The sequence below is a fragment of the Dryobates pubescens genome, chromosome Z (genome assembly GCF_014839835.1).
Source record: "Dryobates pubescens isolate bDryPub1 chromosome Z, bDryPub1.pri, whole genome shotgun sequence".
In the NCBI taxonomy this organism is placed as follows: domain Eukaryota; kingdom Metazoa; phylum Chordata; class Aves; order Piciformes; family Picidae; genus Dryobates; species Dryobates pubescens.
In genome coordinates this window covers 86,784,419-86,810,476 of record NC_071657.1, presented here as the reverse complement: position 1 = coordinate 86,810,476, position 26,058 = coordinate 86,784,419, and the positions used below count along the sequence as shown (strand labels likewise).

Here is a 26,058-nt window from a genome sequence, read left to right as displayed (position 1 = left end):
TAGAGTATAGCGGTGAGTTTGATCAGAGGTCTGGATGACCTAGGTTCCAAGCACAGGCTGAAGGATCTTGGGTTTACCCTGCTTCCAGGAATTGGTAAGATGGTCTCCAAGTGCACAGAGGGAAACTGTTGAAAGAAAGTGAAAAAAAATACTTTCTGAGTTTATTTCTGCAATGTCAAGAAACTACTAAGATCCTGGGGCCAGGCTTTAAGGGGGAATTCCACTGAGTGAGAAGAGTCGGCTGAAGAAATGCTGCATCTCCACTGCTGGGAACTTTTACAGATAGGCTAGTTCCTGCTGAAAAGCTCTGTCTCAGGACAGGAAAAAATAGATGGGGGCAGGCCTTCCTAATCCTTCCTTCCCCGTTACTCTGGCATACCAGGTTCCTAGTTAACAGGATGGGCTTCCTCTGCCTCATGCTGTTCCTCTGAGTGCTTTATGATATCATGGGGAACATGACCTTGGCAGCCTCTCTAGAAGGTGGAGGTGGGAGGGTAAAGTCATACTCTGAAGTCCCCACTCTCTTGTGTGCTTGATGTGCGTTTGCTGATGGCTACCAAAACCCCTACTCCTTGGGTGCAAATCAAGGAATTGGTCTACTGACCATGTGATGAAAGTGCCTTGGAGTCATGTGGAGAGCTTGGCAAACTAGGCTGAAGGAAGTAGATCTTGTGTGGCATCCATGAACTCCCTTTGAAGTGGAGCAGGCTGTGCAAATGCTAACAGCAGTATGAATGATCAGCAGTGAAAAACAGCATCCTTGCTGTCACCGTCTGGGCCACGTGCTAGTGTGCTCCTAGCAAGGGCCTTGGCAGCTGTGGCTCTGTTTCACCAGCATAATTTGAGTGTGGCTTTGAGGAAAAAAAGAAATCAGCCAAAGAGAGAAAATAAAAGAGCTCTTAGGGACAAATGTGAAGGCAAAGGGTTTAGCATCAAATGCCTTTTGAAAGCAGCTGTGGAGCCTTGCTCTGAGATAAAGGCTGGTTTGAAGCTGGAGAGCTAGGTGGCAGGACACACTGTTCCCATTTTGCCAGATGCTTTCTGGACCACCTGTCTTTCCAGGCTGGGTCCCCACAGAGCTGCTGTGGTGCTGCATGCTCCAGTGGGGTGGCTGGGTCTGTTACTGGGATCATGATGCTCAGCCCAGGCCAGAACCAAGGGCAGGTCTGAGGGTGTCATGGAGAGGAGAAAGCTTTTCAGGGGTCCTTTCTTTCTCTGGACAGCTCATAGGGCTAGAGAGAAATCATGCAATACTTTATCTTCACCCTCGTGAGGTTTTCAGGATTTTTGAGTAGAAGGCAATGAGAGTCTGGCTGCCCTGCTGGGTAGTACTAAATGGAGACTGTGAGTTTGAGGTGGTGCAAGGTCTGAAGCATCTGAGTCAAGGGAGTTTTAACCAAAACAAGCCCTAAAGAGTTTATGCTCAGTGCTTTAAGAGAACGAGGAAGGGCTTGAGTAGAAAACGTCTGGAACAAGATCAAACGCCAGACACACTCCTAAAGAAAGAAGATACATGGCCTTGGAGGAGAAAACAGACATGTAAAAGGAGATGGAGGCAGCTGACAGCAGACTTAGTTTCTCTGGATCTCATTTGTCTTCCTTGTGCTGCAACAGTCTAAACTCCAATGCCTGGGGACTGTGTGTGCCAGAACACACTGAAGCCCTTCATCATGTGCTGGCAGACAGGACAAGTCCATGATGAGCAGAAGCTTCCAGCTATCCAGAGGAATTATGTCTTGTTTGCATCATCAATTTTGAGGCTGCAGCCTTTCTTACACTGCACACAGGCAAGTGCAGGGAAAGAACAACTTCTTTCAGCAGGGCATTGACCCCTGCAAATGTGACCCTGGGGTGATTTTGTACAAGGGCTCTGATGAGGCTTCAGGAAGGTCATTGCACTCTCTGCTTCCTACCCTTCAGGTCAGTCTGGGTAGGAATGCTTCCTGGTCCAGATCTCTCCCCTTGTAGAGCACTTACACAAGCCTTCTGGGTCAGTACTTTCCAGTCTGAACATCCCAATCTGCTCAGCATTGCTGCTTCTCTTCCAGAAGCTGCTCTCCCATTTCAGACTCTGTGTGTGAAGAGAGGGCAGGTACTTCTGCAGTGATTTGATATAGATCAGTTACAAAGGGCTTTCTCTGAAACCCAAGAGATTGAGTCTGGGTATGCCTCTGTTGTCTGAAACTCCATGCTACACTTGTGTGAGCCATCAGAGGCAGTGTGGAAAAGAAGTTGAATGTAGAAGTTCCCAAGCTAGCTTTTTCCTCAGCTGCATGGAAATGGAGTTGAAGCAGGCCATGGTGGATGGGTGTCTGAAATGTCCCCATGGAGAAGGGGGGTCTGCACTGCCCCAGAAGCAGCTTCTTCCTTCCCAGCCTTCCTGTTCAAAGATTTCCAAGGAAAGGATGACCAGGGACAGGAAAAGGCCATTAAAGGGAGTAAAGCTTGAGTCTGTGGGGGCAGAGCTGTCAAGAGTGCAAAGGCAACACAGGGTGGGGAGCTGTGAAAGTCTCTGAAACACATAAGATGTGCTAGGCTGGTATTCCTGCCATAGTACAGCAGCGAAGAGCGGAAAGTCCCTGGCTGGGTCTTCTGTGTCTGATAAGGCAGGCTGGGTACACGCCCTGCCAGGGTGATGGGCAAGCCTGTCATGTGTGGATGCACATGCATGAAACCTGATGGAACTCCTTCGCCAGTTCCTCCTAGGTGCTGGGAGGGGGCTGGCAGGGAAGGACGACTCTGTTTTTCTCTGTTTCTTACACTTTTTCTTATGTATCTAGCAGCAGTCTCGGCTCCAGAGAGAGATAAAGTAATACAGCCTCTGTCCTGACCCAGCACTGCTGTTGTCTCCTCTGCCCTTTACACTGCTGAATTTCACCTGGTATCTGTGACATCCACTTATACTTGTAAGACATATTACCACTCCTCTGAATCGCCAGAGAGCATCGTTAACTGGCTCCCATAACCTGTCCCACAGGGTCCTGGGGTGGCTTGCTGTTGGACCAATCCCTGAAGCTGCTGCCCCTTCCAAACCCCCCACCCCCCAGTAAAGCTGGGATGAGGTGGCAGAGGCTCTTCCTTGCTCTTCAGATCCAGGAGATCTTCCCCTAACCAGCGTTTCTCACATCCTGAGAAAGTGGCTGCAGATTGAAGAGCTGTGATCATTGTCCAGGAGTGAGTGTGCCGCTCCTGTGACCCTTGTCCTTATGGAACAAGAGCTCTCCTGGCTCTCTGCCCTGCTCTAGCAGTGCTTAACCATGTGCCCTCCACCTCCCTGAAAAATCCTGGCCAGTACTAAAAAGGCAACCGCCTACCCGGCAAACTCCAAGTCTGGCTGTCACACGGAGCTGTTCCTGGCTCTGTGTGTGTGTGACAGCACATCCCAGAGACCCAAATTAGTAGCAGCAGAGAAAAGCATGCTGGAGAGGGCTTTGACTGAGGGCTTTGACCAAGGGTTTCTGAGTGGAGCCCAGGGCTCAGGACATGATGCATGAAGCTGGGCTGTCTTTTCCTGTGCTCCTTGTGCCATGCTCTACTACTGCAACAGGCCCCTCCAGCTCCTTACAGTAGAGAAGTGGTTAGGTCCTGGCTTCCAGGGAGGATGGTAGGGGACAGGTCTAACTAGTGTGGTCTGGTGCTGGCTGAGGACTGAAAAACTGCAACATATTTTAGGTAGCTTTTTAGTTTGGTTATTGCCTGTGGTGATTTGTTTTTTTGGGTGGTTGTTGTGGGTTTCTTTTAAGGGGAGGGTTTGTGTGTGTGTGCAATTATTTTTTGGTGGTGGGGGGTTGGTTGTTAGGTTTTGTGTGGTTTGTATTGGTTGTTGTTTGTTTGTTTGTTTATCTGTTTAATTTTAAAAGAGAGTGATTTCTTCAGACAGGAATGTTTCTAGTGAGATATGAACAAAGCAAAGGACTGCTCTGAGAGATACCTGTCCTCCATCTAAACCTTTTTCAGATGCCCTTACTGAATCTTAAACACCACTGTATGGTGGGACAAGAGGGTTTGTAGTCATCTTGTGGAAATACATCCTTTGTCACCAGCTCATCCCATGGTGGAGAAGCAGCCACAGAAGAGCAGACTGCTACCTGCCCGAGTCAGACAGTTTGTCAGGCAGATATGGTTGCAGCTCTATGTCCCAGGAGTACCTGGGTTGTTGGGGAATGGCACTGCTTCTACAGTGATAACAGACTTACTCTTCTGCTGTGGCCCTGCCATGGTCCGTGTGCATTGTGCCATCCTTCTCCTCCTCTATGTAATGGAATGAGAGATCAATTCTTGCACTCATTGACTGCCTGGTGTATTTAGTTAAGATTGTAAGATTTTCAGGGATCTCTGTGGGTCTGAGTCTTTGGACACCACTTGTAAAACTTATGGCTTCTGTGTGGCTTGGGCAGGCACATGTGGCTGGCATGACTCTGGAGTCATAGTGCTGATGCTCCTTGCAGTGTGCAGGAAACCCAAGTCAGGGTGCTTAGTGCTGACACCGGCTGTGGGAAATGCTTCAGCACTCTGCTTCCTTCTATACTGACCTAAAATCCCAGGAAAAGATTGCCACACTCCTCCAGGCCATAGGAGCCCTAATTTGGTCACACAATGCTTGTCTTTGCTGGAGGCACAATCTCAGGGACTCTGTGATGATTGGCTGGGATGGGCGTGCAAGGCTTGCTCCCTGCAGATCTCTTCTCACATAAAAAGGGCAAAGAAGAAAGCATCTCCCAAACCACAATCAGCACCAGCAGTGGTTGCAGGGAGGTAGAGAGAGCTGAGCATAGGAGACCTCCATGTGTCCTGCCACCCATAGTGAAAAAGCTTGCACAGCACACAGCAATCATTGAAAGAAGCCAAAATCTCCATCCTGCGACATCCATCCTAGTAGTAAACCTGCATCTGTTAAGAACTGATGTCATACTAGTGCTCCATATTCCATGGTGCCACTCCCTGGATTCATCCTTGCTGACACCCTGCAAATACACCTCACCCTGGTGTGCTTGACTGGTTGTCTCCAGGTTGTGGATGGCCCATTGTACCCCTGTGAGCACACTGAAAGACACCAGGTTTAGAGTCAGGGATGGGGCACGGCTGTCCTGCCGCAGGTGCACGTCAGAGAATACTTCACAGCAAATCAAGAGTGTTTTCCACTGAGCTCTGGGCCATGCACAGCTGACGTCTCACACCAAAGCTGTTTACCTCCACAGTGTAAAATATTAGCAGCAGTGGATTAAAGGGATTTTAATATCTTTATTGGGTACAAGATACACAAGCTCAGCCTGGTAACTGTCTTCAAGGAAAAAGAGTGACAGTAAACCTAAGTGTTCAAGGGAGAACTCAGGACTTTATCCTCCTTTTTACAACCTGTGCTGATTTGAAGATCATGCAGCCCAGCCTGAATTTGCATAAGCCCTCAGAGTGGTATGATGCAGGTTCATATTCTTGAAGGGGCACTGCAATCCCCCAGGTCTCGGTCTCACCCACTCTCTTATTTTGTTGGCAATGCTAATTTGTCCTTTGCTGCTGATGTATTTTGCAACAGGAGAGGTACTCATTTGGTCTATATCCTGCCTGCTGGCATAAGCAGTGAGCAGAGCAGCAATGGGGGTTTCATTGTCTTCTTGCTGCTCTCAGCACAGCTGAGGAGCACAGCAGAGATGTGTGACATCCAAAGTCTGGATCCTAGAGACACCAAGATGCTGGTCATCCCTTGCTGTGTGACAGGAGAGAAACCCAATGTCTGGCTAGGCAGTACCCCTCTCGTGTACCTTGTGGGGTTCCTGACGCTTTCATGGAACAATCTGTTTTAGATTTTCTGATGTTCTAGATCTCAGCTGTGCTTTGAAGTAGGGCATGGAGATTATCACACTGCCCTCAGTGTACACAGCTGTGGTCACTATGGGCTCTGCTGGAAGCTGTGCTAAAGGAACTTGCACTTCCCTTTCCAGCAGGTGTTCCAGCAAAGGCAGAAGATCTTTTCTGTTTTTTTTTTTTGTTTGTTTGTTTGTTTCCTCCTTCCAAGAAGCTGCCTTCACTAGGAAATGAAAGCATGACCCTTCCTCTGGGCTCCAGACCCTGATCAACTCTTAAGTCATTGGGTTCTGGCTTTGCAGAGCAGGCAGCACTGAGATGAAGAGGTCTGTAGGTCACCTGTCAGGTCTTCACCATGGCTGCCACAGCTGCATTTAAAGGATCATGATGCAAGAAAAAGGTTATTGACTGCAGGCTTGGGCCTGGAGCACCACCACTGTGTTTATGTGAAAGGAAAGAGCAAACAGCTAAAATCCTGCAGGAATCTCAGCCTCTGAAACCGTGTAAGGATCTGAGCCACCAACGACACTCACTCCTTTGTCTTTCCTCCACTCTGAATGTCTCTACTGGGTTCCCCTCCAGCCAGGACACAGCAGGCTGCCATTCTAGCAATGGTGGCATGCAAATTGCACTGTGTTTATCCTCCCAGTGTGCTTCTCAACTCAGCCATGCTACAGACAGGAATCAAATGTCTCAATTGTTTCAGTGCCCCCTGAAGTCATAGCGGTGCCCAGTGCAGATCATCAGGGTGGACACTGGTTTGCCCCTGACACAGATGTGCGCCCCTTGTGCTGGAACCCCCTCAGCATAACTCCTGGCAAGTGTTGACCCAGGTCAGCCAGTTGAGTCTGCCAGCTGGGCAGTTGATTCTGAGGGCAGGCATCATTCCCAACAGGCAGTTTGGGTGCAGTCAATGAGGGTGAAGAGAGTTTAATAGGATGGAAGCTGCCTGTCCCATGCCTGTGGGCCAAGGCCAGAAAGCAGTCTCCAGCAGAGCTAATTTCCTAGTACAGATGTAGATGCAGGGTTCCTGTGCTTCTCTGTGCAGTCCAGGATGTTGATTTTTGCACAATCACAAAATCTTAGAATCATAGAATAGCTAAGGTTGGAAAAGACCTGCAAGATCACCAGATCCAACTGTTAACCTGATGCTGCCAAGTCCACCACTGAACTATGTCCCTAAGCATGACACCTACATATTTTTTAAACACTTTCAGGGATGGCAATTTCACCACTTCCCTGGGAAGTATGTTTCAGTATTTATACACTCTTCAAGTGATGATTTTTTTCCCTACTATCCAATCTAAACCTCCCTTTCTTTCAGGTTGTTGTAGAGTATGATAAATTCTTCCCTCCAGACCAAACAACCCCAGTTCCCTCATCTTCTCTTGAACTGATGCTTTACTGCCTGTAGAGGCTGTGAGTTTGTCAAAAGGATGGCCTCAAGCCACAGAGATGCACCAGAGCCCAGGTCATCCACGTTGTCACTGCTTCTGCCCTGATCCTGTGTTTCCAGACATCAGCACATGGCAACAGCAGGGCTGGCACATGGAGCTGGAGAGGGCCAGAAGGATCTTCTACCTGCTCATGGTTCAAGTGATTGTCATGATGGGTCAGTGCCTTGTTGTCCCATGCCATATGCTGCAGACTGGCTCCTGACAGCTCTCTGAGTTTCTGTTTCCCAGTTACCTTCTTCCTTTCATTTCCCACATTTTTATCTTTGGCTATAAACAGCCCCAAGAGGGACTTCCCAACCCTCATGGAGGAAGACAAAATAATTCCTGAAGGAAGTGACCTGGATGCCTGAAGGCAGGCAGTTGTAAATGATAGCAAATAATGACCCTGGGGAGGAGGTATTGGAGGCAGCAAGGGCAGAGGATGCTTCCAGGAGCAGGGCTGCCAGGGGCTTTTTGGCGGACATAGAGCTGCTGCTGTTAGCTCTTTAGTGCTCTGGAGGGGACTGCCGTTAGGAACCCAGCTGTTAGGGTTCTCTGATCCCGCTCTCCAGGCTGCTGAGATCTGCAATCTCCGGTTTGGCACAAAAGCATGCAGCATGCTGTTGAAAGGTTGGGCGGGGGGAAGGGGAAGGAGAAGGACACACAAATCCAAGAAATGCTTTGAATGGATGAGACCTCTCATTCTGGCAGCTCTATGTCAGTGCCAGCTGCCATTCTTTCTGGCTACACAGAGGTATTGGTTTCAGAAACAAAATCTTCCTCTTAAGAGACTGTCTTCTTCCCCAGGTGAACCTCTCTAGACAATGGTCCTGGAGGTCTGCAGGAAGATCAGCATTCATCATCTTTAGCCTTGGCTGGTCTTGGGAGCTGCTGACCCCATAGCATCTGGGGTTACAGCCCTCCACAAACCCTCTCCATCATGAGGCAAAGATACAGATAGCTGGCACACTTCTATCTCAACATTGTCTATTTGACTTGGTTTGTCCATCTTTTCCCAGCCACAGTCAGCTCCCTCATTAGCTATGACATATCATGTTTAAACCACACAATGATAATGACAATGTCAGAGCCAGCAGCAAATGCCAGAGAACTTTTGTACAAGGTTAATACAGAGACCATAAAAAAAATTGATTCTGAATTCAAACAAATGTATGCAAGCCTGGCAGAAAACGTGTGTTGCACATCCTTCACACCTGCCTTCTTTATTCATATCCAGCACAATGGCTTGCCCATGGATCTGGGGGCTTGCAAGCATCATAGAATAGAATCACAGAATCAACAAGGTTGGAAAAGACCTCAAAGGTCATCAAGTCTAACCGTCACCAAGGCCTCATGCCTACTAGACCATGGCACCAAGTGTCATGTCCAATCCCCTCATGAACACCTCCAGGGACAGTGACTCCACCACCTCCCTGGGCAGCCCATTCCAATGGCTAACAACTCTCTTGGTGAAGAACTTTCTCCTCACCTCGAGCCCAAACTTCCCCTGGTTCAGCTTGAGACTGTGTCCTCTTGTTCTGGTGCTGGTTGCCTGGGAGAAGAGACCAACCCCCTCCTGGCTACAACCTCCCTTCAGGTAGTTGTAGACAGCAATAAGGGTCTCCCCTGAGCCTCCTCTTCTCCAGGCTAAACAATCCCAGCTGCCTCATAGGGCTGTGCTCAAGGCCTCTCCCCAGCCTTGTTGCCCTTCTCTGGACACGTTCAAGAGCCTCAATGTCCTTCTTAAACTGAGGGGCCCAGAACTGGTGTGGCCTAAGCAGTGCAGAGTGCAGGGGCACAATGACTTCCCTGCTCTTGCTGGCCACACTATTCCTGATGCAAGCCTGGATGCCATTGGCCTTCTTGTCCACCTGGGCACACTGCTGGCTTATGTTCAGCCAGCTGTCAATCAGCACCCCCAGATCCCTTTCTGTTTGGCAGCTCTCCAGCCACTCCAAACCCAGCCTGTAGCTCTGCATGGGGTTGTGTGGCCAGTGTGTAGAACTGGCACTTAGATGTGTTAAATGCCATGCCATTAGACTCTGCCCATCTGTCCAGCCTGTCAAGGTCCCTCTGGAGAGCCCCTTCTACCCTCACCAACACCTGCTCCCAACTTGGTGCCATCCACAAATTTGCTGATGACTGACTCAATCCCCTCATCCAGATTGTCAATGAAGATATTGAACAGGATGTGGCCCAGCACTGATCCCTGGGGGACACCCAGAAGAAATGAGCACCCATTTGGCTTGAAAACCACTGACTAACTTCCAGAAAAGCTTCTGGGCTTCACTTTGTGGCGTGGAAGTTAAAGGTGCTACCCAAAGTGCTACCCACTAAATACCTGCATGTCTGGGACACTCAGCCCCACCAGCAGAGGGCAAGAGATGGGTCTTGCAAGACCAGGGAGAAATCAGGCAAGTGAGAGGGGAAAACAATTTAAGAAATTACAGAAAAAACAGGATGGGGAGGACGTCAGCTGCCCCTGCTGCCCCCAGCCCCGTTCCTGAGCAGCATCAGGCCTTTTACCCCTGCAGTCTTTGCCCTGAGGCAAGGCTTTCTCAGCCTCCCAGAGGCTCAAAAGGCTTTTTTAAAGCCAGCGCTTGCCATCTAGGGGCAAAATAAGGTCATGGCAGCCCTCCTGCCGGCAGAGGGTTGCCGCTTGGCATTGTTCTGGCAGAACCTGGCGCCTGCGCTCCTCCTGGTCTGTAGCTGGGCAGTGGCTCCCAGTCCTAGCAGGGATATCCAAGGAAGACAGAAACTGGGAAAGGCGGTGCTGGTTCAGCTTCATGCAGGCAGCTCACCGGGCTCTTTGCAGACAGCCATGGATTGGCTGCTTTAGTGTGGATCCAGACATCAGAATGGTCACTGGCAGAGCTGCTGCCCAGCATAAGTGGGAGCTGAAAAAAGTCTGCTGGCATAGAAGAAAATGTACCATGGACTGGATAAATGCTGCCTTCCAAGTCAGCATCCTCCCGGTAATCAGGTGCTTTCCAGGCCAGCATTCTCCTGGGGACCAGTGCCAATGCTCCTGGGGTTCTATCAGCATTCTACTGGAGAACTAAGGTATCACCTTTAGTACCTTAACATCTCCAGTTCCACTACCACATAGGTGACTATGCCAGTGTCCAGAATGTATGTGGAAGCTCAACTACTGTAACATCTGGCAGCACAAAGCAAAGGCTGGGGGATGCTTGCATGCTGGAAGTGCTCCATGTGTTGTAACACTCTAAAGCCACAAGAGACTCCCAGAGTCACATTTAACTCTGGCCTATCATTCTTAGGATGCAGAGAGAGGTCCTGCTGTACAGGAATGTCAGTATGCCCAGTGCCTGCTCCATGCAATGCTGGAAACCCAGGGAGTATTGGAGTGCCCCACTTGGCTGAGGAGCTCCTCTGGGAGCTGGGCCATACTGTCCACAGCCTCTCTGTTTGGTCTGCCTCTGCAGATGAAGCAGATGATGCAGCAGTGGATGCAGCATGCAGTTGGTAGGAGGAGAGCAAGTAGGGATGCTCCTTGTTCTTCTCCAGGGAAGCTCCCCAAAACATGTCCTGCTCCATCCCTGTCCCACAGCTCTGGAGGCAGCTGGAGAAGATGGGGTTTCTACTACGGGGAAGTGAGATCATCTCCTCTGAGCAAGTGACAAGTCAGCATTGAGGAGATACGCTCCTCACACTGCGCAGCGGGAGAGATGGGCGCATGGAGAACATGCAGTGTGCACTGCTATGAAAAGTGGTGTGACTGCCAGGGCCACCACACTTCATGACAGGCATGTGGAACTCTTGCTTGTACAACAGTGGCAAAAAAAACACCCAAAACCCCCCAAAGAGCTGGCAGAGGAGTCCTAGTCTTGGTGAGCTCATCCAAAGACCTTCTGCTGCTTCAAGGAGCAGCCATTTCCTGAATGCACCATGAGCAGCAGTGCTTGGGTACAGCTAAGCTACTGGCTTTAGCCTCCCAGCACCTCTGCAGCCATGTGCTTGGTGTTTCCCAGCTGTGAAAGACCAGTAGTACTCCTGAGGCAGGGAAGAGGCCAGCCTCACCAAACAAAGACACAGCCCTGTTCTGCAAGGAGAAGCCCACAATGGGGCAGCAAGAAGAGAGGCCTCTCCCTCCTCCACATCTGTTTGGGTTTCAGCCCACCTGGCCTGGCCAGTGGCAGCTACAAAGGGAGGTGGATGAAGAAGGGACAACATGGATGATCCCAGGGGTCTTCAGTGAGCTGGGCACTTGGACACTTTAGCAAGATCCCGTATGCAGGTGAGACGAAAGCTACAGCCAGGCTGAATGCTTAGCACTGGGTTTTTAAAGCACTTGTGTTTGGGTTTGCTGCATCCCAGGGCAGGATCCCTGCTGCTCCTCCACTCCCAGCGTCCAGTGTGAAAGGGGAGAAGCTCCTGAGGGTGATGTCATCTCTTGGGAGATGCACCAAACCCTTCTGTGACACTCTTAGAATCTGCACTGGTAACAATTCTGGCTCCATATCCTTACATCAGCTGTGATACCACTTCCATGGGGACTGGGTTCACAGGTTACACTTGGGACTTGTTCCCAAATACTGTCCTTGCTTTGCCCACCCTCACACACTTGGCCTCCTGGCCATCTTCACAAGTCAGGCCCTGCTCAATTTTATCGTTGATGCTTAGGATGGTATTAGGGTGTCCAAACTATGCCTACCCATCCATACACCCACACATCCATGGGTATGCCTACCCATCCATACATCCATGCATCTATCCTTACATCCATCTCTTCCTTTCTTCCAACTTGTCCGTGCATCCACCTACATATCTGCATGGCTCCTTCCCTCGATCCCTGCATCCTTTCCCCCATGTTAAACCACTGACTGTGCATGCACCCTTTCCTTTCTCCTTTGCCTCATGACATACATGTTCACACCCCTATTGCTTCCATGATCTGATGGAGCTACTTTTACTTCTTTCCTTGGCTCAGGACATGGCAGAAAGAGAAGGAGCAGTAAGTTGAGATTGTTTTGCTTCACAGTCCAGCACAACATGCCTCCTCCCCAATAAAAAGTGAGCTGATCCTGGCAGTGAGGCAGTGAGAGGAGGCCAGGCCTGAAAGTCAGCCCAGATATTTGGTAGGGTTGGTGGCAGTCAAGCAGCCCAGGCACTGCTGCACAACTGTACACACTCATGCCCTGCTGCAAAGGCTTTTGCTTTACCAAACAAGCCCTGCATACAGCTGGGTGCTTGCTGTACCTCAGTCCCTCTCTGAGAGACGCTCTAGATTAGGCCACCCTGTGCTGCATTGAGGTATGGATGTTTTTGCACCTTGGTGCTAGAGACCTTCCCTGCTGTGTAGTTTTGTAACCCCAGTAGGAACCAGGCCATGTTCTCCCGCACTTTTCTCCTGCTGGGCTTGGGCTGATCCCTGTCCCATGCCAGGGAGTTGGACCCATCCCTGCTCCTCGTGGACACAGCCCATAGGCTGCTTTGACCTGGCAGAGCCTCAGCATCCCCAGTGCTGCCTTGTACCAGCTCCCCCAGTGATCCTGGCACAGGACCCACCATGGGTAGGCGGGATACAGCTGCAAGGCAAGTTTGGAAGTGCCTCTGTCTATTCAGGGTAGGGTGTGCCCAGGCAGGGCTTCAGCCTGCAGCAGGAAGCCTCCTGCTCACTCAGCAACTGCGCAAGCCATGAAGAGCCCGAGCCTAGAGGAAGTGGGACAGGAGGTGCCGGCACTGGGACTGCTCTCATGGTCCTTCCTGTTTTTCTTCTTCACAGCTTGAAGCAAAGTTGACTTTGGCATCTGGAGCCACTCTTTAATCCCAGATTGCTGTTCACCCCAGCCCTCCCCTTGCATCTTCAAGGTTCCAGATAAAGCCCTGTTCACCCACGTCCCAGCACTAGGGCATCCTCCTCCTGGCAGTTGGGAGTGCAGCACCCAGCACAAGCATCCTTATGCCCCAAGCATTGAACCTGCGCTTCCTTGGCATCCCTGCTGCCCATGTGTCACATTTACGGTGTGCTGGGGCAGGGAAACTGAGCCATTGGGCACGACAGCAGGCAGGCAGTGCAGGGCAGACAGGACTTTCTGGTCGCATGACAACCTCTCGCCTGCTCTTTCTATCTTCAGCCACCAAATGGATGTCAGGTCCCATCTCTTAAGCTTCCATGAGAGAGGAAAGGGATCACCCTCGAGAGCCAGGGGCAGCAAGATGGAGGACCAGATGTGTGCCTCCTGCCCTCAAGTTGCCTTGCTCACCAGAAATGGCTGCCCACACCATAGGGTCAGAGAAGCCTCAGCTAAGGGGACACAGGACTTGGCATTTGGGAACAGCACAGCTAGCAGTCCTGAGCCTGTCATTTCTCACCTACCCACCTGTGCTTGCCTGCACAATGCAGGCACACATGCCGCTGTGGATGTGCAAGACTGGTGCTCTGTGATCCCCCAAGCCAGCAGCCACACAGGCCTGGACTTTCTAGTTTATAAGCAGGCAGCATATGGGGGGCCAGAGCCATCAGCTCACACTCTCTCCCACTTTCTGGGTGTTGCACTCCTGCGTCTTGAGCAGGTGTCAGCTTCTAAACCAGCGCCAGATGCAGGGAAACTATGGAGCTCAGTTTGCCAACACAGGCAGCACTGCTATGGGGTGGATGTCACCATGTTCAACAGCATCTTATGGACAACCACACTCCTGATCCCCTCCACAGTGGTAGAGGAGTGCAACCTGGTGGTGATAAGGACAGTTTTCCAAGTGGAAAGTACCATGCTGGGGATGGATGGGAGACAAGAGTGAGTCTGGCACATCCAGAAAGGGTACTGGCTGGGTTGGACGCTGAGGATCAGAGTCCAGCAGGTGACAGCACTGTGACATAGCTGGAGCTGTTGAATTCCAGGATGCACCTGGGAAAGAGGATGTGGCTCTTGGGTCCAGAAGCCAAGGCAGGGTTTGGCCCCATACACATCCCCAGTTTGGTGACCTGCCTTGCTCCATGGATAGCCTTGCTCTGGGGAAATTCTCACTGGGCCTGTTCCCAGCCCACAGTGTAGATGCTATCCCAGTAGCACACTATAGATAGAGGGCTGACCCCCATCTCCCCCAGCCAGGGTGAGTATGCTCAGCAGGTGCAGCAAGGGGCCGGGATCCCCTAAAGCCAAGCATCAGCATGGGCAGCTCCCATGTCCCTGCACAGGAGGTGGGAGTGCAGAGGAACCTAGCAAGAGCAGAGGTGTCCACAGGCACAGAAGCCATTGCAGAAGATGCAGCCATGCCCTGCTCCCTTCCAACCCAGTTCCCACAAGGACCCTTTTGTGAGGTCCCCCACTCCAGGCTCTGAGGTTCAAGGGCAGCCCTGGGGCTCAGCCAGGAGTGATACGTCTCACTGATGTGGAAAGCACAGGGGCCCAGCCCTTGCTGGCTCTGCTCCCTGCGCCACTGCTGCCTGAATTTCCACCCAGCCCCATCTGGATCTCGTTGGGCTGCTGGCTCAAAGTGCTGGGATCAGGAGGTGCCAACACATGGAAGCCATTAGAGGGGCTGGGTCGAGGCGTGGGGAGGGGGCCGCATGCTGAACAAGGGGGGCTGTGCAGAGGGTCCTGGCCCCGCTGCTGGGCTGGTGAGTGCAGGGGAGATATCCCAGGCAGCTGCCTGAATCCTCTTCTGGCACTCAGCAAATGCTGGCCCAGGTGAGGGGTTCTCTCAGCTCCTACAGTCACCTGGGGAGGGGGCTAACCTGTGTGGTGATAAGCCCTGTGCACCTCCTGCAAGGACCATCCCAAAGCTGGCATCCTCACCTGGGTGCCACTCACCTTTTCCCCTGGCCCAGTACCATCTGCAAGCTGGTCTTCTTGCCTGGGCAGTGCCAATGCTATCCCCTTTATTGGCATGACTGTACAGTCCAGTCATAGCATGGGTCAGGTGGGGAGAGGGATGGGGGTGAAGGGGGTGTCCCTTCTGCCTGCTGGCAGCTGGAGGAGGATGATAGGCAAGGCACCCCTGGGAGCCTGCGCTCATGGTCCCCCCTGACATTAGGCAGTGAAGTGGGACTGGCTCAGCATCTTATCCCCATGTGTTCAGCAGCAGTCAGCAGTGGGGCTGGCCCATCGCCCCAAGTTCAAGGTGCCTCCAGCCAGCTCCTGATGGGCACGAGCAGCCCAAGGCTGCTGGCAGCAGAGCTTCTCTCCTTAGGATCCATCCTGCACCTCCAGGTTGATGGGGGCTCCAGCAATATCTACAGCCGTGGGGGACCCGGGAGGTGTGGGGTCCTTGGGGACCAGCAAGTGGCATCAAGTCCCACGCGTGGGTGAGCGGGTGCAGGGAGCAGGGATGGGCCAGGGCTCACTACAGAATCTGGGCCTCTGCAGAGAGAGAGGGAAGGGAGTCAGCAGGGGCACTGACCTCCTCCCCCACTCTACACTTCTTACCCCATATTCTCCTCATTAACCACCCCCTGCACCCCGACTCACTGGGCAGTGCCTTCAAGTGGGTGGCAGCAACCAAGAAGTTGTGGGGTTTGGTCTTGTCCTTGCCGTGTTTCCTAACTCGGAGCCTGGGGACAGAGCAGTGGTGGCTGAGTCCCAAAGCAACGTTAACCAACCACCCCCACCCCCACCCTGCGTCTGTCCCTGGTGATCCTGCTCTGCATCCCCATCCAACTGTGCCCAGCTGTGCCTAACTGAGCCTGGCCACTCCAGTGGGTCAGCAGCAGGGTGACAGCAGGAGTCCATCATAAGATACAGCGTGGTGTGTGGGCCAGGACCACCAGCAGAGCCACAGCATGACAAGGAGAGCCCAGCTGTGGCAGGATAAGAGGGAATCTGGGGAAAGGCCTAGCAAGCAGTCACCAGGGGCAAGACTTTCAGGAGACAAAGGTATACAGAAAGGCCTCTGCACTGACTCAAGCATGAGAATCCCCAAGAAGGCAGGAGCCTTTGGGGTGATGTTAGTAGCAGCATCATCTCTTGGGGATACACACAAAGGTCCTATGGATGTGGGCTATTAAGGAAGACCCCAGGCAGGCTATGCAGTGACAGTGGGGTGTGCTGGGAAGAAGCATTGATGTAGCAGAGGGGCAAGGGGAGCACAAGCCACCTTATGGGGCTGCCATCAAGTCTATTTGGGCAGACACTCCACAGCAGAGCTGAGGGGACCTGGGGCACCTCATGTTGAGGGTTTAGGGACCAGAATAGTATAAGGACAACAATCATGCAGACTCCTCCCTCTCAAAACCCAACCTACCAGATGAAGGTGGTGATGATGAGAACAGAAGCCAGGATGAAGAAGGCAAAGACCCCAAGGGACACTAGGACAGCCATCTTCTCCAGGGGATCACTGTGGCCTACAACAGAAAGACTGTTACTGCTGAGGGATGCCAGAGTCCCTAGCACCCAGGGGACCCTATTGCAAGTTCTTGGACAACTTTTTACCCCAGTCACATATGAGCATGGGGCAAGAGATCCTTCCCATTACTGTCAGTCACACATGTGCCCAGGTAGGCAGCTGCCAGTGTGAAGTCCTCTCTCCAGCCCCCCACTCCCAGCACTACTCACTTATGGGCTCAGGGTTGGGAGCCTGGGAGGGCTCCTCAGCTAGGCTCTCCTGGCTGCCATCTGTAGTGGTTTCTTCACTTGCTGTGGTGCCCAGGTCTGGAAGGAAAGAGGGGATGGGAAACACTCACCCAAAAGCATGGGCAGCGACTCAGAAACCCACAGAGAGAAGCAAAGAAGGGTGTCCTTGTGCCCCAGGGGTCCCATGAACCCAAGGGTGGCCTCAGGCTGCTCTTCGCTGAGGCTGCTCCTACAGGGGTGCATCCCCACATGAGGGCAGCAAGCTGCATCCTCTTTAGAATAGAATAGAACAGAATAGAACAGAACAGAATAGAATAGAATAGAATAGAATAGAATAGAATAGAATAGAATAGAATAGACCAGGTTGGAAAAGACCTTCAAGATCATCGCGTCCAACCTATCAACTAATCCAACCCACCTAATCGACTAAACTATGGCACCAAGCACCCTATCAAGTCTCCTTCTCTTTATGGGGCTGGGAGATGTTTTGCCCCTTTGCAGCTCTGCCTCCCACCATGAGGCCAGTTTTTGGAAGGTGCACAAGACCAACTTTGTGGGTCAACTTCAAGGAACCCCAGGAGTTGGGACTTGTCCTGGGTGGTATTTAGGAGCATGAGTGCTGTGGAGGGGCAGAGGAGAGAGAGGGGCAGCCCAGGGTGCTGGAGGGTCTCTGAGGAGGAATGGCACAACCTGGTATGGGTACTGGGGCGGCAGCTTGTGCCTGCTTCACACCTGTGACTGGCGTTGCCCGGGCCTCAGCGCTCCACTCGCTCCAGTTTCCTGCATCCAGGAAGTCCTTGGCGCTGACTTGGACCACATGCTCCAGCCCGGCAAAGGCATCTGTGATCACCTCAGACAGGTTCACCGTCTCCACCTGCACGGGGCAGACAGCAGCTGCGGCACAGGCAGTGGTACCCCTTGCTGCACTCCCCGGCTCTGTGCCCACTGCATTTACACGCCGGCTTTGTCCCTCCAAGTCCACTACTTACCACAGACCAGGAGTAGTGGATGACGGGCCGGTACTGGAGACGAAATCTGAGCTGGAAGTGGGGTTCCTTGGGCCAGGAGGAGGGGTACTTCCAGCTCACATGGAGCCGCCGCGGGGCCTGGGGGATGGGCTCCACAACTAAGCCTTCTGGAGGGTCTGGTTTAACTGCATGGGAGAGGACAGGGAGCCCTCATCACAGTGGACTGCCACACAGAGGGGAGGTTGGGCTCCCACTGCCGCCTGGGGCTGGATGCCTGAGGGATAGGTGGATGCTGGGATGGATGGATTGATGGATGAAGGGGGACTCACTGATGGCCTGCATGGTGACATCGAGGAGACGGAAGCTGGAGCCCAGGGGGTTCACCTCAGTGATGTTCAGGCGGTAGGAGCTCCAGAACTCTGATCTGTGAACAGTGCAGGTGCCAGGGCGGGATGGATCCTGCAAACATGGCCCCACGTGCCCGTTCTTGTTCCTGCAGATGGGGAGGTAGGGTGGTGACATGTCCCCTGCCCCCACCCATGCAAGGTTTCCCGGTGCTGCCAAGGGACATGGAGATCCCATGCCAAGAGCCTGGTGGAAGAGGCAGTCCTTCCAGAACCTAGCATGTCCCTTTGAGCATGACCAAAGGGACACCCATCCCCCAGTCCCTCCTGGAAAGGTCCCTACGAGGAGCAAACCCTTCTCCCCGGCCCCCAGGCTTAGGCAGCTGGCTTCCCCATAGGGACCCTCACTCCAAGGACCCTGCTGAGGACAATGGCTGAACCTCTGGGATAGGGTCCAGTTCCCTGAAAGCAGGATGAAGGTGAGAGTCAGTCCTACCTCCTCTTCTCTTCACCCGTCAGTGATTTCTTCCTACCATGGAGAGAGATGAAAAAGTAGATGGTAAGGAGGGGACAAAATCACCCCAACTCTACCATGACCCAGAGGAGGGACAGGGGTCTCCTCACTGGAGAGCAGCCCCCCACTCCCATAGTGATGAACACAGGCAACACAGCACAGGGGATAGAGCTAAAACCATGCCCTGCCCTGCCAGCAAGTAGCCTTGCAGAGGGAGCTGAGGGTCCCAGGGTAATAAGATAGCGAGGTGCAGAGGAGGATCTTCCCCAGAGGATTCCTGTCCTCTGTCAGGGGTTTCACTTTTTGCAGCAAAGATGCAGGAACAGTGATAACAGCAGCTACCTGTACAGTAGCTGGCTTTGCCTTTCTCCTACAGCCCCAAAAGTGTTCTGCTCCCCACCACTCCTTGTCTGCTGAGCCCCTGATGCTTCCCTGCCAAGTCCCCAGCCCCTCCCTAGTCCTGCAGCTTTCAGCAGGGCTCTGCTTTAGGAGCCCGGACTGACATCAAAGTAGCCCACTAATTTGGCCTGCTGGGATAATTAGAAGCAGTGATGCTGTCAGGGCTCCTTTCATCCTGAAGCATGCCAAGACACTCAGTGGCTTGCAGATGACCTGTTTCTCTTTCATAGTCCCTCCAGTGCTGGCAGAGCCTTCGGCAGGGAGGGAGCCTGCCTGTACCGGTCTCCCAGTGTTGCTGGGGGGCACCCCTTGGAGTATGCACATGCTCAATGCTCTGCTTACCCCAAAACATGACTGGGGTGAAGCATAGTTCTTGGGGCAGGAGGTGAACAGAGAGCATGGGTGAGACGGCCAGCAGGATTTGGTAGTTATCCTTGGCTAGGACCCAGGGCTCATCCCATAAACCACCCCCAGTCCCATGTCCGGTAGGGATACATCACTGTAGGTGGTGATGTATCTGGTAGGGAGAAAGGTCTCCACACTGGAGGTCCAGGAGCAGGAGAAATTCTCATAGTCAGATGCTCTGCAGGACACAAAGGGCACTCCTGGCAAGTCTGGGGTCAGGAAGGAAGTGACACTCAGTGAGGAGTCCCTCGTCCCGCCGCCCAGCCAGCACACAGGGACCCCTGTGTCACTGCAAAGTCCCCTCTTGACAAGCTCCTGACAGGGATGCTGGCACTGCTGGCCCGTCCTCGTAGAGCTGCATACCTCCCACCCCCCAGCCCGCTGATGTGCTACTCACACCCCAGCCGCAGGGACACGGTGTGCAGGAGGCCACCGTCCTCACTGTGGCAGCTGTAGGTTCCTGCAGTGGCCAAACTGGCACGCGGCAGCACCAGGGCGCCCTGCCGGGTGGCCGAGCCCTCTGGCAGTGCCGCGGCACCTGCACGCCTCCATTGCACGGGCAAGCTGGGGAGAAGAGACCAGGCAGGTTAGAGGACAGGAGAAGTGGGGTCACCCCCTGCGTACCCCATACCGTCCCACTGGATAAATCTGGTACGCACAGAGAAGACCTACCTGGCGTGGGCACCAGTGCACAGCAGGGTCACATCTGTCCCCACCTCTCCGTACTGCACACCTGGAGGGATACACACATCCCCAAAGGAGTGTTAATACTCCATGCCACGCCATGCCAGCATTGGGGGTTGAAGTGGGCAGCCTGGAGCTCCACCACCCTGGGGAGCTGGACACTGGCTGTGGGGTACAACCAGGGGGTACTGAAAAGACTGGGCACCACTTGGGGCTGGGCAGCTGCACAGGACAATTTGCTGGAGGAGCCCACTGTCCTGGCACTGTGCTTCATTTAAGCCCTGACGCTGGTATGTCCGTGCTGGCTAGGGGGAACTGGTGTGTCCCCAGAGTCCCCATGCCTCAGAGATGGGGAGCTGCACGGGGGGCTTGGAGGGGCTCACCTTCCTCTCCCCAGCCCTCGGGGACGGTGAGGGGGCTGACGCCAAGGCTGCTGCGAGGAACACCATCACCCTGCCCAGGCCTGGGATGGAACTGCGCATCTGGAGGAGGCAGAGAGGGGAGGCAGAAGGTGTTATCCCCTGCAGTGGGGTGGCCAGAAGGGTCCACAGCCCAGATCATCACTGCCCACCACAGACTCCACATCTGCCTCTCATCTTGCCCCATTCTGCTGAGGACAGTATGGGGACCATACTGTCAGGATCCCAGCTGTGACAGCTGGCAGAGTCTGTGCTGTGGTAACATATGGATCCTGGCTGCCAAGGAATCCCAGGGGTGCCTGGAGGGAGGATGCTAAGGGCAAACACCATCCAGGAGATTGGGGCTGTGTGGATTGGCAGGATCAGGGGGCTCTGCGCCACTGCAGCCAGCCAGGGCTCCTAGCCCCAGGGTGGTCCAGAGACCTGCTCCTTTGCAGCTGGAGCAGGAAGGGACCAAGGAGACATTCTGTCCTGTACTTAAATAGTAGGAGACAGCAATTAGATCTGAACAAGCTCACACAGACAAAGAGAGCAGGTCTGTGAGAGCCCAGACTGTAACAAGAAGGGGGGCTTGATGAGTTAAGGACATCTCTGCACCCACTGCAGGGCTGGCCTGTACAGGTCTGTGCCCTTCCTAGGCCATTTGGGGTCTCTGTACCCAGGGAGAACAGCCCTGAAGTTCTTTCATCCCACTCAAAGATCACCAGTGGCTTTGGGATGAGAACTGTGGGGGATGCTGAGTTAGGGATGTGTGCCCAACTCTTCATGGGTCAATCCCAGACACAGACTGGGGTCTCCCCATCATAGCACAGCCAGCATCACTCTGTGCCAACCAGCATCACCCAAAGATGTCCGTGCCAGCCTACACTGTTCTGCATACATCAGCCAGTGCCACCCTGACCAAAGTAGTCAGCACTACACAGCCAGCATCTTCCTGTCCATAGCAACCAGCATTGCCCCAAGGTATCAATACCAGCCTGCATCATCCTCCACTTGATATCCAGAATCATCCTGCTCACCACAGCCAGCATCCTCCTGCCTGTGCCAGCCAGCATCATCCTGCCCATCAAAGCTAGCACCTCTCTAAGGCATCCATTCCAGTCTGCATCATCCTGCACATACCAGCAAGCATCATCCTGTCTGTACCTGCCAACATTATCTTATGGACATCTGTCCTGGTCACCATCACACCATCCATACCAGTTGTGTCACAGTATCCTTTTCTGCCAGCCTCACCTGGTCCCAGAAGGTACAGATAGCTGAATCCTTTCTCCCTGGAAGACCACCTTGCCCACCTCTTGTGAACGGGCTAGGCTGTTATTTACAACCATACTGCTGGATACTGCTCCTGGCTGCAGGTGGGCTGGGACTGAGACCACGCAAGGCAGCAAGCTCCCTGCCAGCTTCAAAGCTTACAGCTAGTGGGTGTAAATCCACATTCCCCTGAGTCACCCAGATTGAACAGCCAAGTTGCTTCAGGGAGGATGCTCTAGCCCTGCAAAGGTGCTCCAGAGCAGCTGCTGGTTCCTCTCTGGTGAGCAGGTGCCCATGACCACAGATTAAACTGAGTGGAAAAGAAAATGAGAGCTACAAGATGACGTGCTGCAACTCAGTGAGTGCAGGGGGGAAGGTGGGCAGCATCCTGCATCAGCTCTGTCCTGAATACACCAGGCAGCCTCACACACAAACCCCAAATGTAACTAAGTTCATGAGACTGTCCTAATCTTTTCCTACCAAACCACCTGTAGAACTGTTCCCAAGAAACATCAGTGAAAAGATCTCTGCCAAAACTATGCTGGTAACTAACTGAGAACATTCAGCCTGAAGTAAATATTTTGCTGGTGGAAAAAACCAACCAGCCAAACAACCAAAAAAAAGAGCATCAATCCCAAACCCAAACCCAACCAAACGACCCCCACAAAAAAAAACCCCAACCACAAAAAACCCCACCACCTAACCACCCCCCCCCAAAAAAAAACCAACAAAAAAATCACCAAAAAATAATCAACCAACCAGAAAAAAACACTAAAACATGCCACCCCCCCCAAACAAAACCAACCACAAAACAACAACAACAAAAAACCCTACAAGACTTAAAATACACTTAAAAGCAGCTACCAAAAATAACTTCAAAGGTCATGTGGGCCAGAGTTAAGGGATGGTGCTGGGGGAGGTCCAAGAGAAAAGAGAGTGCCTTAGTGTGGAGAAGGAGAAATAGTTTTAAATCATTTATGCTCCTGCACCTCCCTGGGGCTTTGTGCAGAGCTGCTGCACCCATCACCCACGGGGATGTTTTGTGGGAGGGGAATATGTTCTGGGCTTTGTCTCACTGCTGACATATTTTTGCCAGGTCTCAGGGACACTGAATGGTTCAAGGCCAGTCTGGAAAAAACACCCTGCAGCTGTGATGCTGAAAGACATCTTCTCCTGCATGGACAATGTGAAGTGCTAGGGATATGGCACGATTTGCAGTCAGTCACTGCTGAAGTCCCCAGGGATCAGTTCAAGCCCTGCCCAGCCAAGTCTGGCTGTGGGTGGTATTGCCAGCAGACCCAGATGCACCCCAGACCACTATGTGGTGGCAGTGGCAGAGGGCACCTGAGCAGACCCTATTTATTCCCAGCTTCATCCTAAACCCTGGTCCCTCACTGCTCACCCTGAGGGCCACCCTGCATCCTCCCATCCTTCAGTATCTCTGTCACAGGCCTCCTACAGCACTCCCCATTCTCACTCCAGAGCCTCTGAACAGGCTTATTCAGACTGCCTACCCTGCCAGCCCAGCATGGAGGAAGGCTGCACTGAGCCCCCCATAGACAAACACAGTGGCTTAGAAAATGACTTGCCTGAGCATTGCCAAAACCCAGCCACGACTGAGCATCACCACAGAGAGAAGAAACAAGGCAAACTCTTATGGCCACAAACAAAAGGCGAAAGAGCCACAGAGAAGGGGAAGACCTGGAGCCCCGGAAGGGGCCCAGGCACTCCAGGCCAGGCCGAGCTGCAGAACAGCCTGCCCAGCAAGCATCCCCTTATTTTCTTCAACCAAACTCACTTGCCAAGAAGAAAACAGGCATGCAAATGAATGCCCATGCACATGCATTTCCAGATCCCCTTTCTTAGTGGCTCTGAACCCCAATGCATGGGCATGCAGGCAGAGAAAGCATCTGTTATAGCTTGCACTGGTGGTGACAGATCCTGGGGACGGGGAGTCCCAGCAGAGAGGTCTTGGGGCTGAGCCAAGACAGAGGGAACAATCAGAGCTTTTCTTCTTCCTCGCATGCTAATCTCAGCCTGAGAGGCATCTGCTGCCAGCCCGGGGCTGGGTGACCTCCAGTGGCCACTGACAGGGCAGATGGACCTAGTCTGGGACCATGGCTTGGCCCAGGCAGCAAGGGCAGTGGTGCCACAGTTTGCTCCCTTGGCAAGGGATGCTCCCCTCACTGGCACGGCTGGGGTGACCAGGCTGTGCGTGGCGCCCATGGGTGCAAGCCAGGAACGCAAAGTTCCGCTCTCCGTCCTGCACCAACCCTGCTGTCCTGCTGGGCGTAATTTGAGCTCATCCAGAAGTTTCTGAGGAGAAATCCTGCCATGAGCTTCTTCCTGCATTCAAACTGAAATGCTGCAAGCCAAAACATTCCCTAAGGTCACAGCTATGTGCACCAGCACTGACATCTACACAGGGTGTTGACAGTCCACCCAACATGGCTGCTCTGCCGTGGCCTGGCACAGATTCCTTGGGGAGCCAAACTTTCCATTGCACAGAGGGCATTGGTTTTTTCTCTTTTGTTGTTTGGTTGGAGCTTTTTTGCTTCATCTCATTTGAAGCCACTCTTTAAAGAGAATGAGCTGCAGGCAAAGCTGGTGGTGGTGCAAGGGGCATTCATACAAGCAATTGATGCCATGCTACAGGGCTGAAGATGAAGATGGCAGTGGTGAGACAGAGGATACACCCCACTGAGCACAGAGAGCTCAGAGAGCTGGGGTGGTCTGGGGCAGCACTGCTGCAACAGAGATGTAGTAAATAAAGCAATCCAAGAGCACTTGGCAGCTCTGCCTGCTGCAGGCTGGGCCTTGCCAGTCACTCACCTTTAAAAGCTGCTCTGCAATGGGCGACACCTGATGCCAGCCAACTATAGTGCCCTAGGAATGGCATCACACTGTACTCCTGCCCCTGAGGTAGAGGAGCATCCCTGCCCCCACACCCCCAGACCATTCTTTCTCCCAGTCCCCACTGCAGGAAACTCAACTCATGGCAAAGGCGGCAGCATTTCAAAGCATCAGGAATTTCACTTCGTCCTGTGGGGCTGGAAGCACAGAGCCCCCCCAACTCTCTCTCCTCTTGGTAAACCTGCAGAAGCACCATGCCTGGCTCCACAGAGCCACAGTGCAGCGTAAGCCCATCCCCATGGCCACTGATCTGTCCAGACACCTGGCAGCATTCCAACCTTGCAGCATTGGTGACTTCCATCATCAATATATCAACATACACATTTGGGGCTGGAGAAAGCATTGATCCCACTGCTGGAACTATCTACATGCAGCCAGACCTGTCCCCTACATACCACTGGCACCCTCTCAGCCCAGAGAAAGCCCAGCAAAGACTGCTGGAAGGGAGAGAAGCCAAATCCTCCACCACTTCCAGGACTACACACAGTCCCCAGGAACACCAGCAGCACCCAGGGGTAACTCCTCACCCACTTTGGGCACTGCGGTGTGATGTTCCCTTAGGCCAAGGGTAGGGTAGAACACCCCTTTTTGTCCCCAGATCCCCTGGTGCCTTAGGGACCTCAAAAAGGCTGCTTTCCTCTGCACCACTTTGTTGGGGTGCTGAGCACCTGTGGGCTCCCATGCCTGCTGTGGGGGGCACTATGTCAGTCTAAAGTGAGCCAGCACACACACACACGCACAACTGCAGCCAGTGCAACCCTACACACTGGAATTACCCCAGTTAAACCAGTAAAACAAGCAGCAGCCTTTCCTTGGGAGGCCACTGCAGTCCAATATGCCACACACACAGCCTGAACACAGGGCTAAAGCCAGTACAGTCCTAGTGCGGGTCTTAACTCAGGGCAGCCCAATCACAGTCTTATACCCTACATATTAAATTCCACTCAGACCAGAAGTAGGTCTAAATCCAGTGCAGTCCAAGTGCATGGTTAAATCTGTCTCAGCCCAGGAATGATACTAAACCAAGCTCAACCAAAATTCAGAGTTAGACCCAGCATAGCCCAAACATGGGTTTATGCACTCCAAATACAGGGTTAAGCTCAGCACAGCTCAGGAGAAGGGTTAACCCCAGCTCAGCCCAAACACAGGGATAACCCTAGCACCTCCCAGGGATCCAGTTCATCTCCACAGCCAGGTACACTGCATATCTCCATCCAACACAGACCAACCCTCCCCAGCCCTCAACATTAGCTGGCAATGCCCAGCTGATCACAGATCCACTGGTGTCCAAAGCCAAGTCCCACCCACCTCCTCCCACCACCACCATATCCAGAGGGTCACCTCTCTCCTCTGTGGGGCTGGCAGCTGCTAGCAGGACCCAGTGCTG

The 26,058-nt window shown here is 53.0% G+C and overlaps 1 protein-coding gene across 1 annotated transcript; it reads right to left on the bottom strand.

Moving 5' to 3' along the window:
* IL11RA (interleukin 11 receptor subunit alpha) lies at positions 1 to 26,058 on the bottom strand. The gene is given in 14 exon segments (XM_054178149.1): positions 1 to 125; positions 15,671 to 15,753; positions 16,443 to 16,542; positions 16,754 to 16,849; positions 17,504 to 17,645; positions 17,761 to 17,924; positions 18,069 to 18,232; positions 18,580 to 18,608; positions 19,492 to 19,610; positions 19,799 to 20,017; positions 20,087 to 20,134; positions 20,469 to 20,501; positions 20,504 to 20,567; positions 26,013 to 26,058. Coding segments are annotated over 13 exon segments (1,347 nt in total). The 5' UTR covers positions 26,013 to 26,058; the 3' UTR covers positions 1 to 39.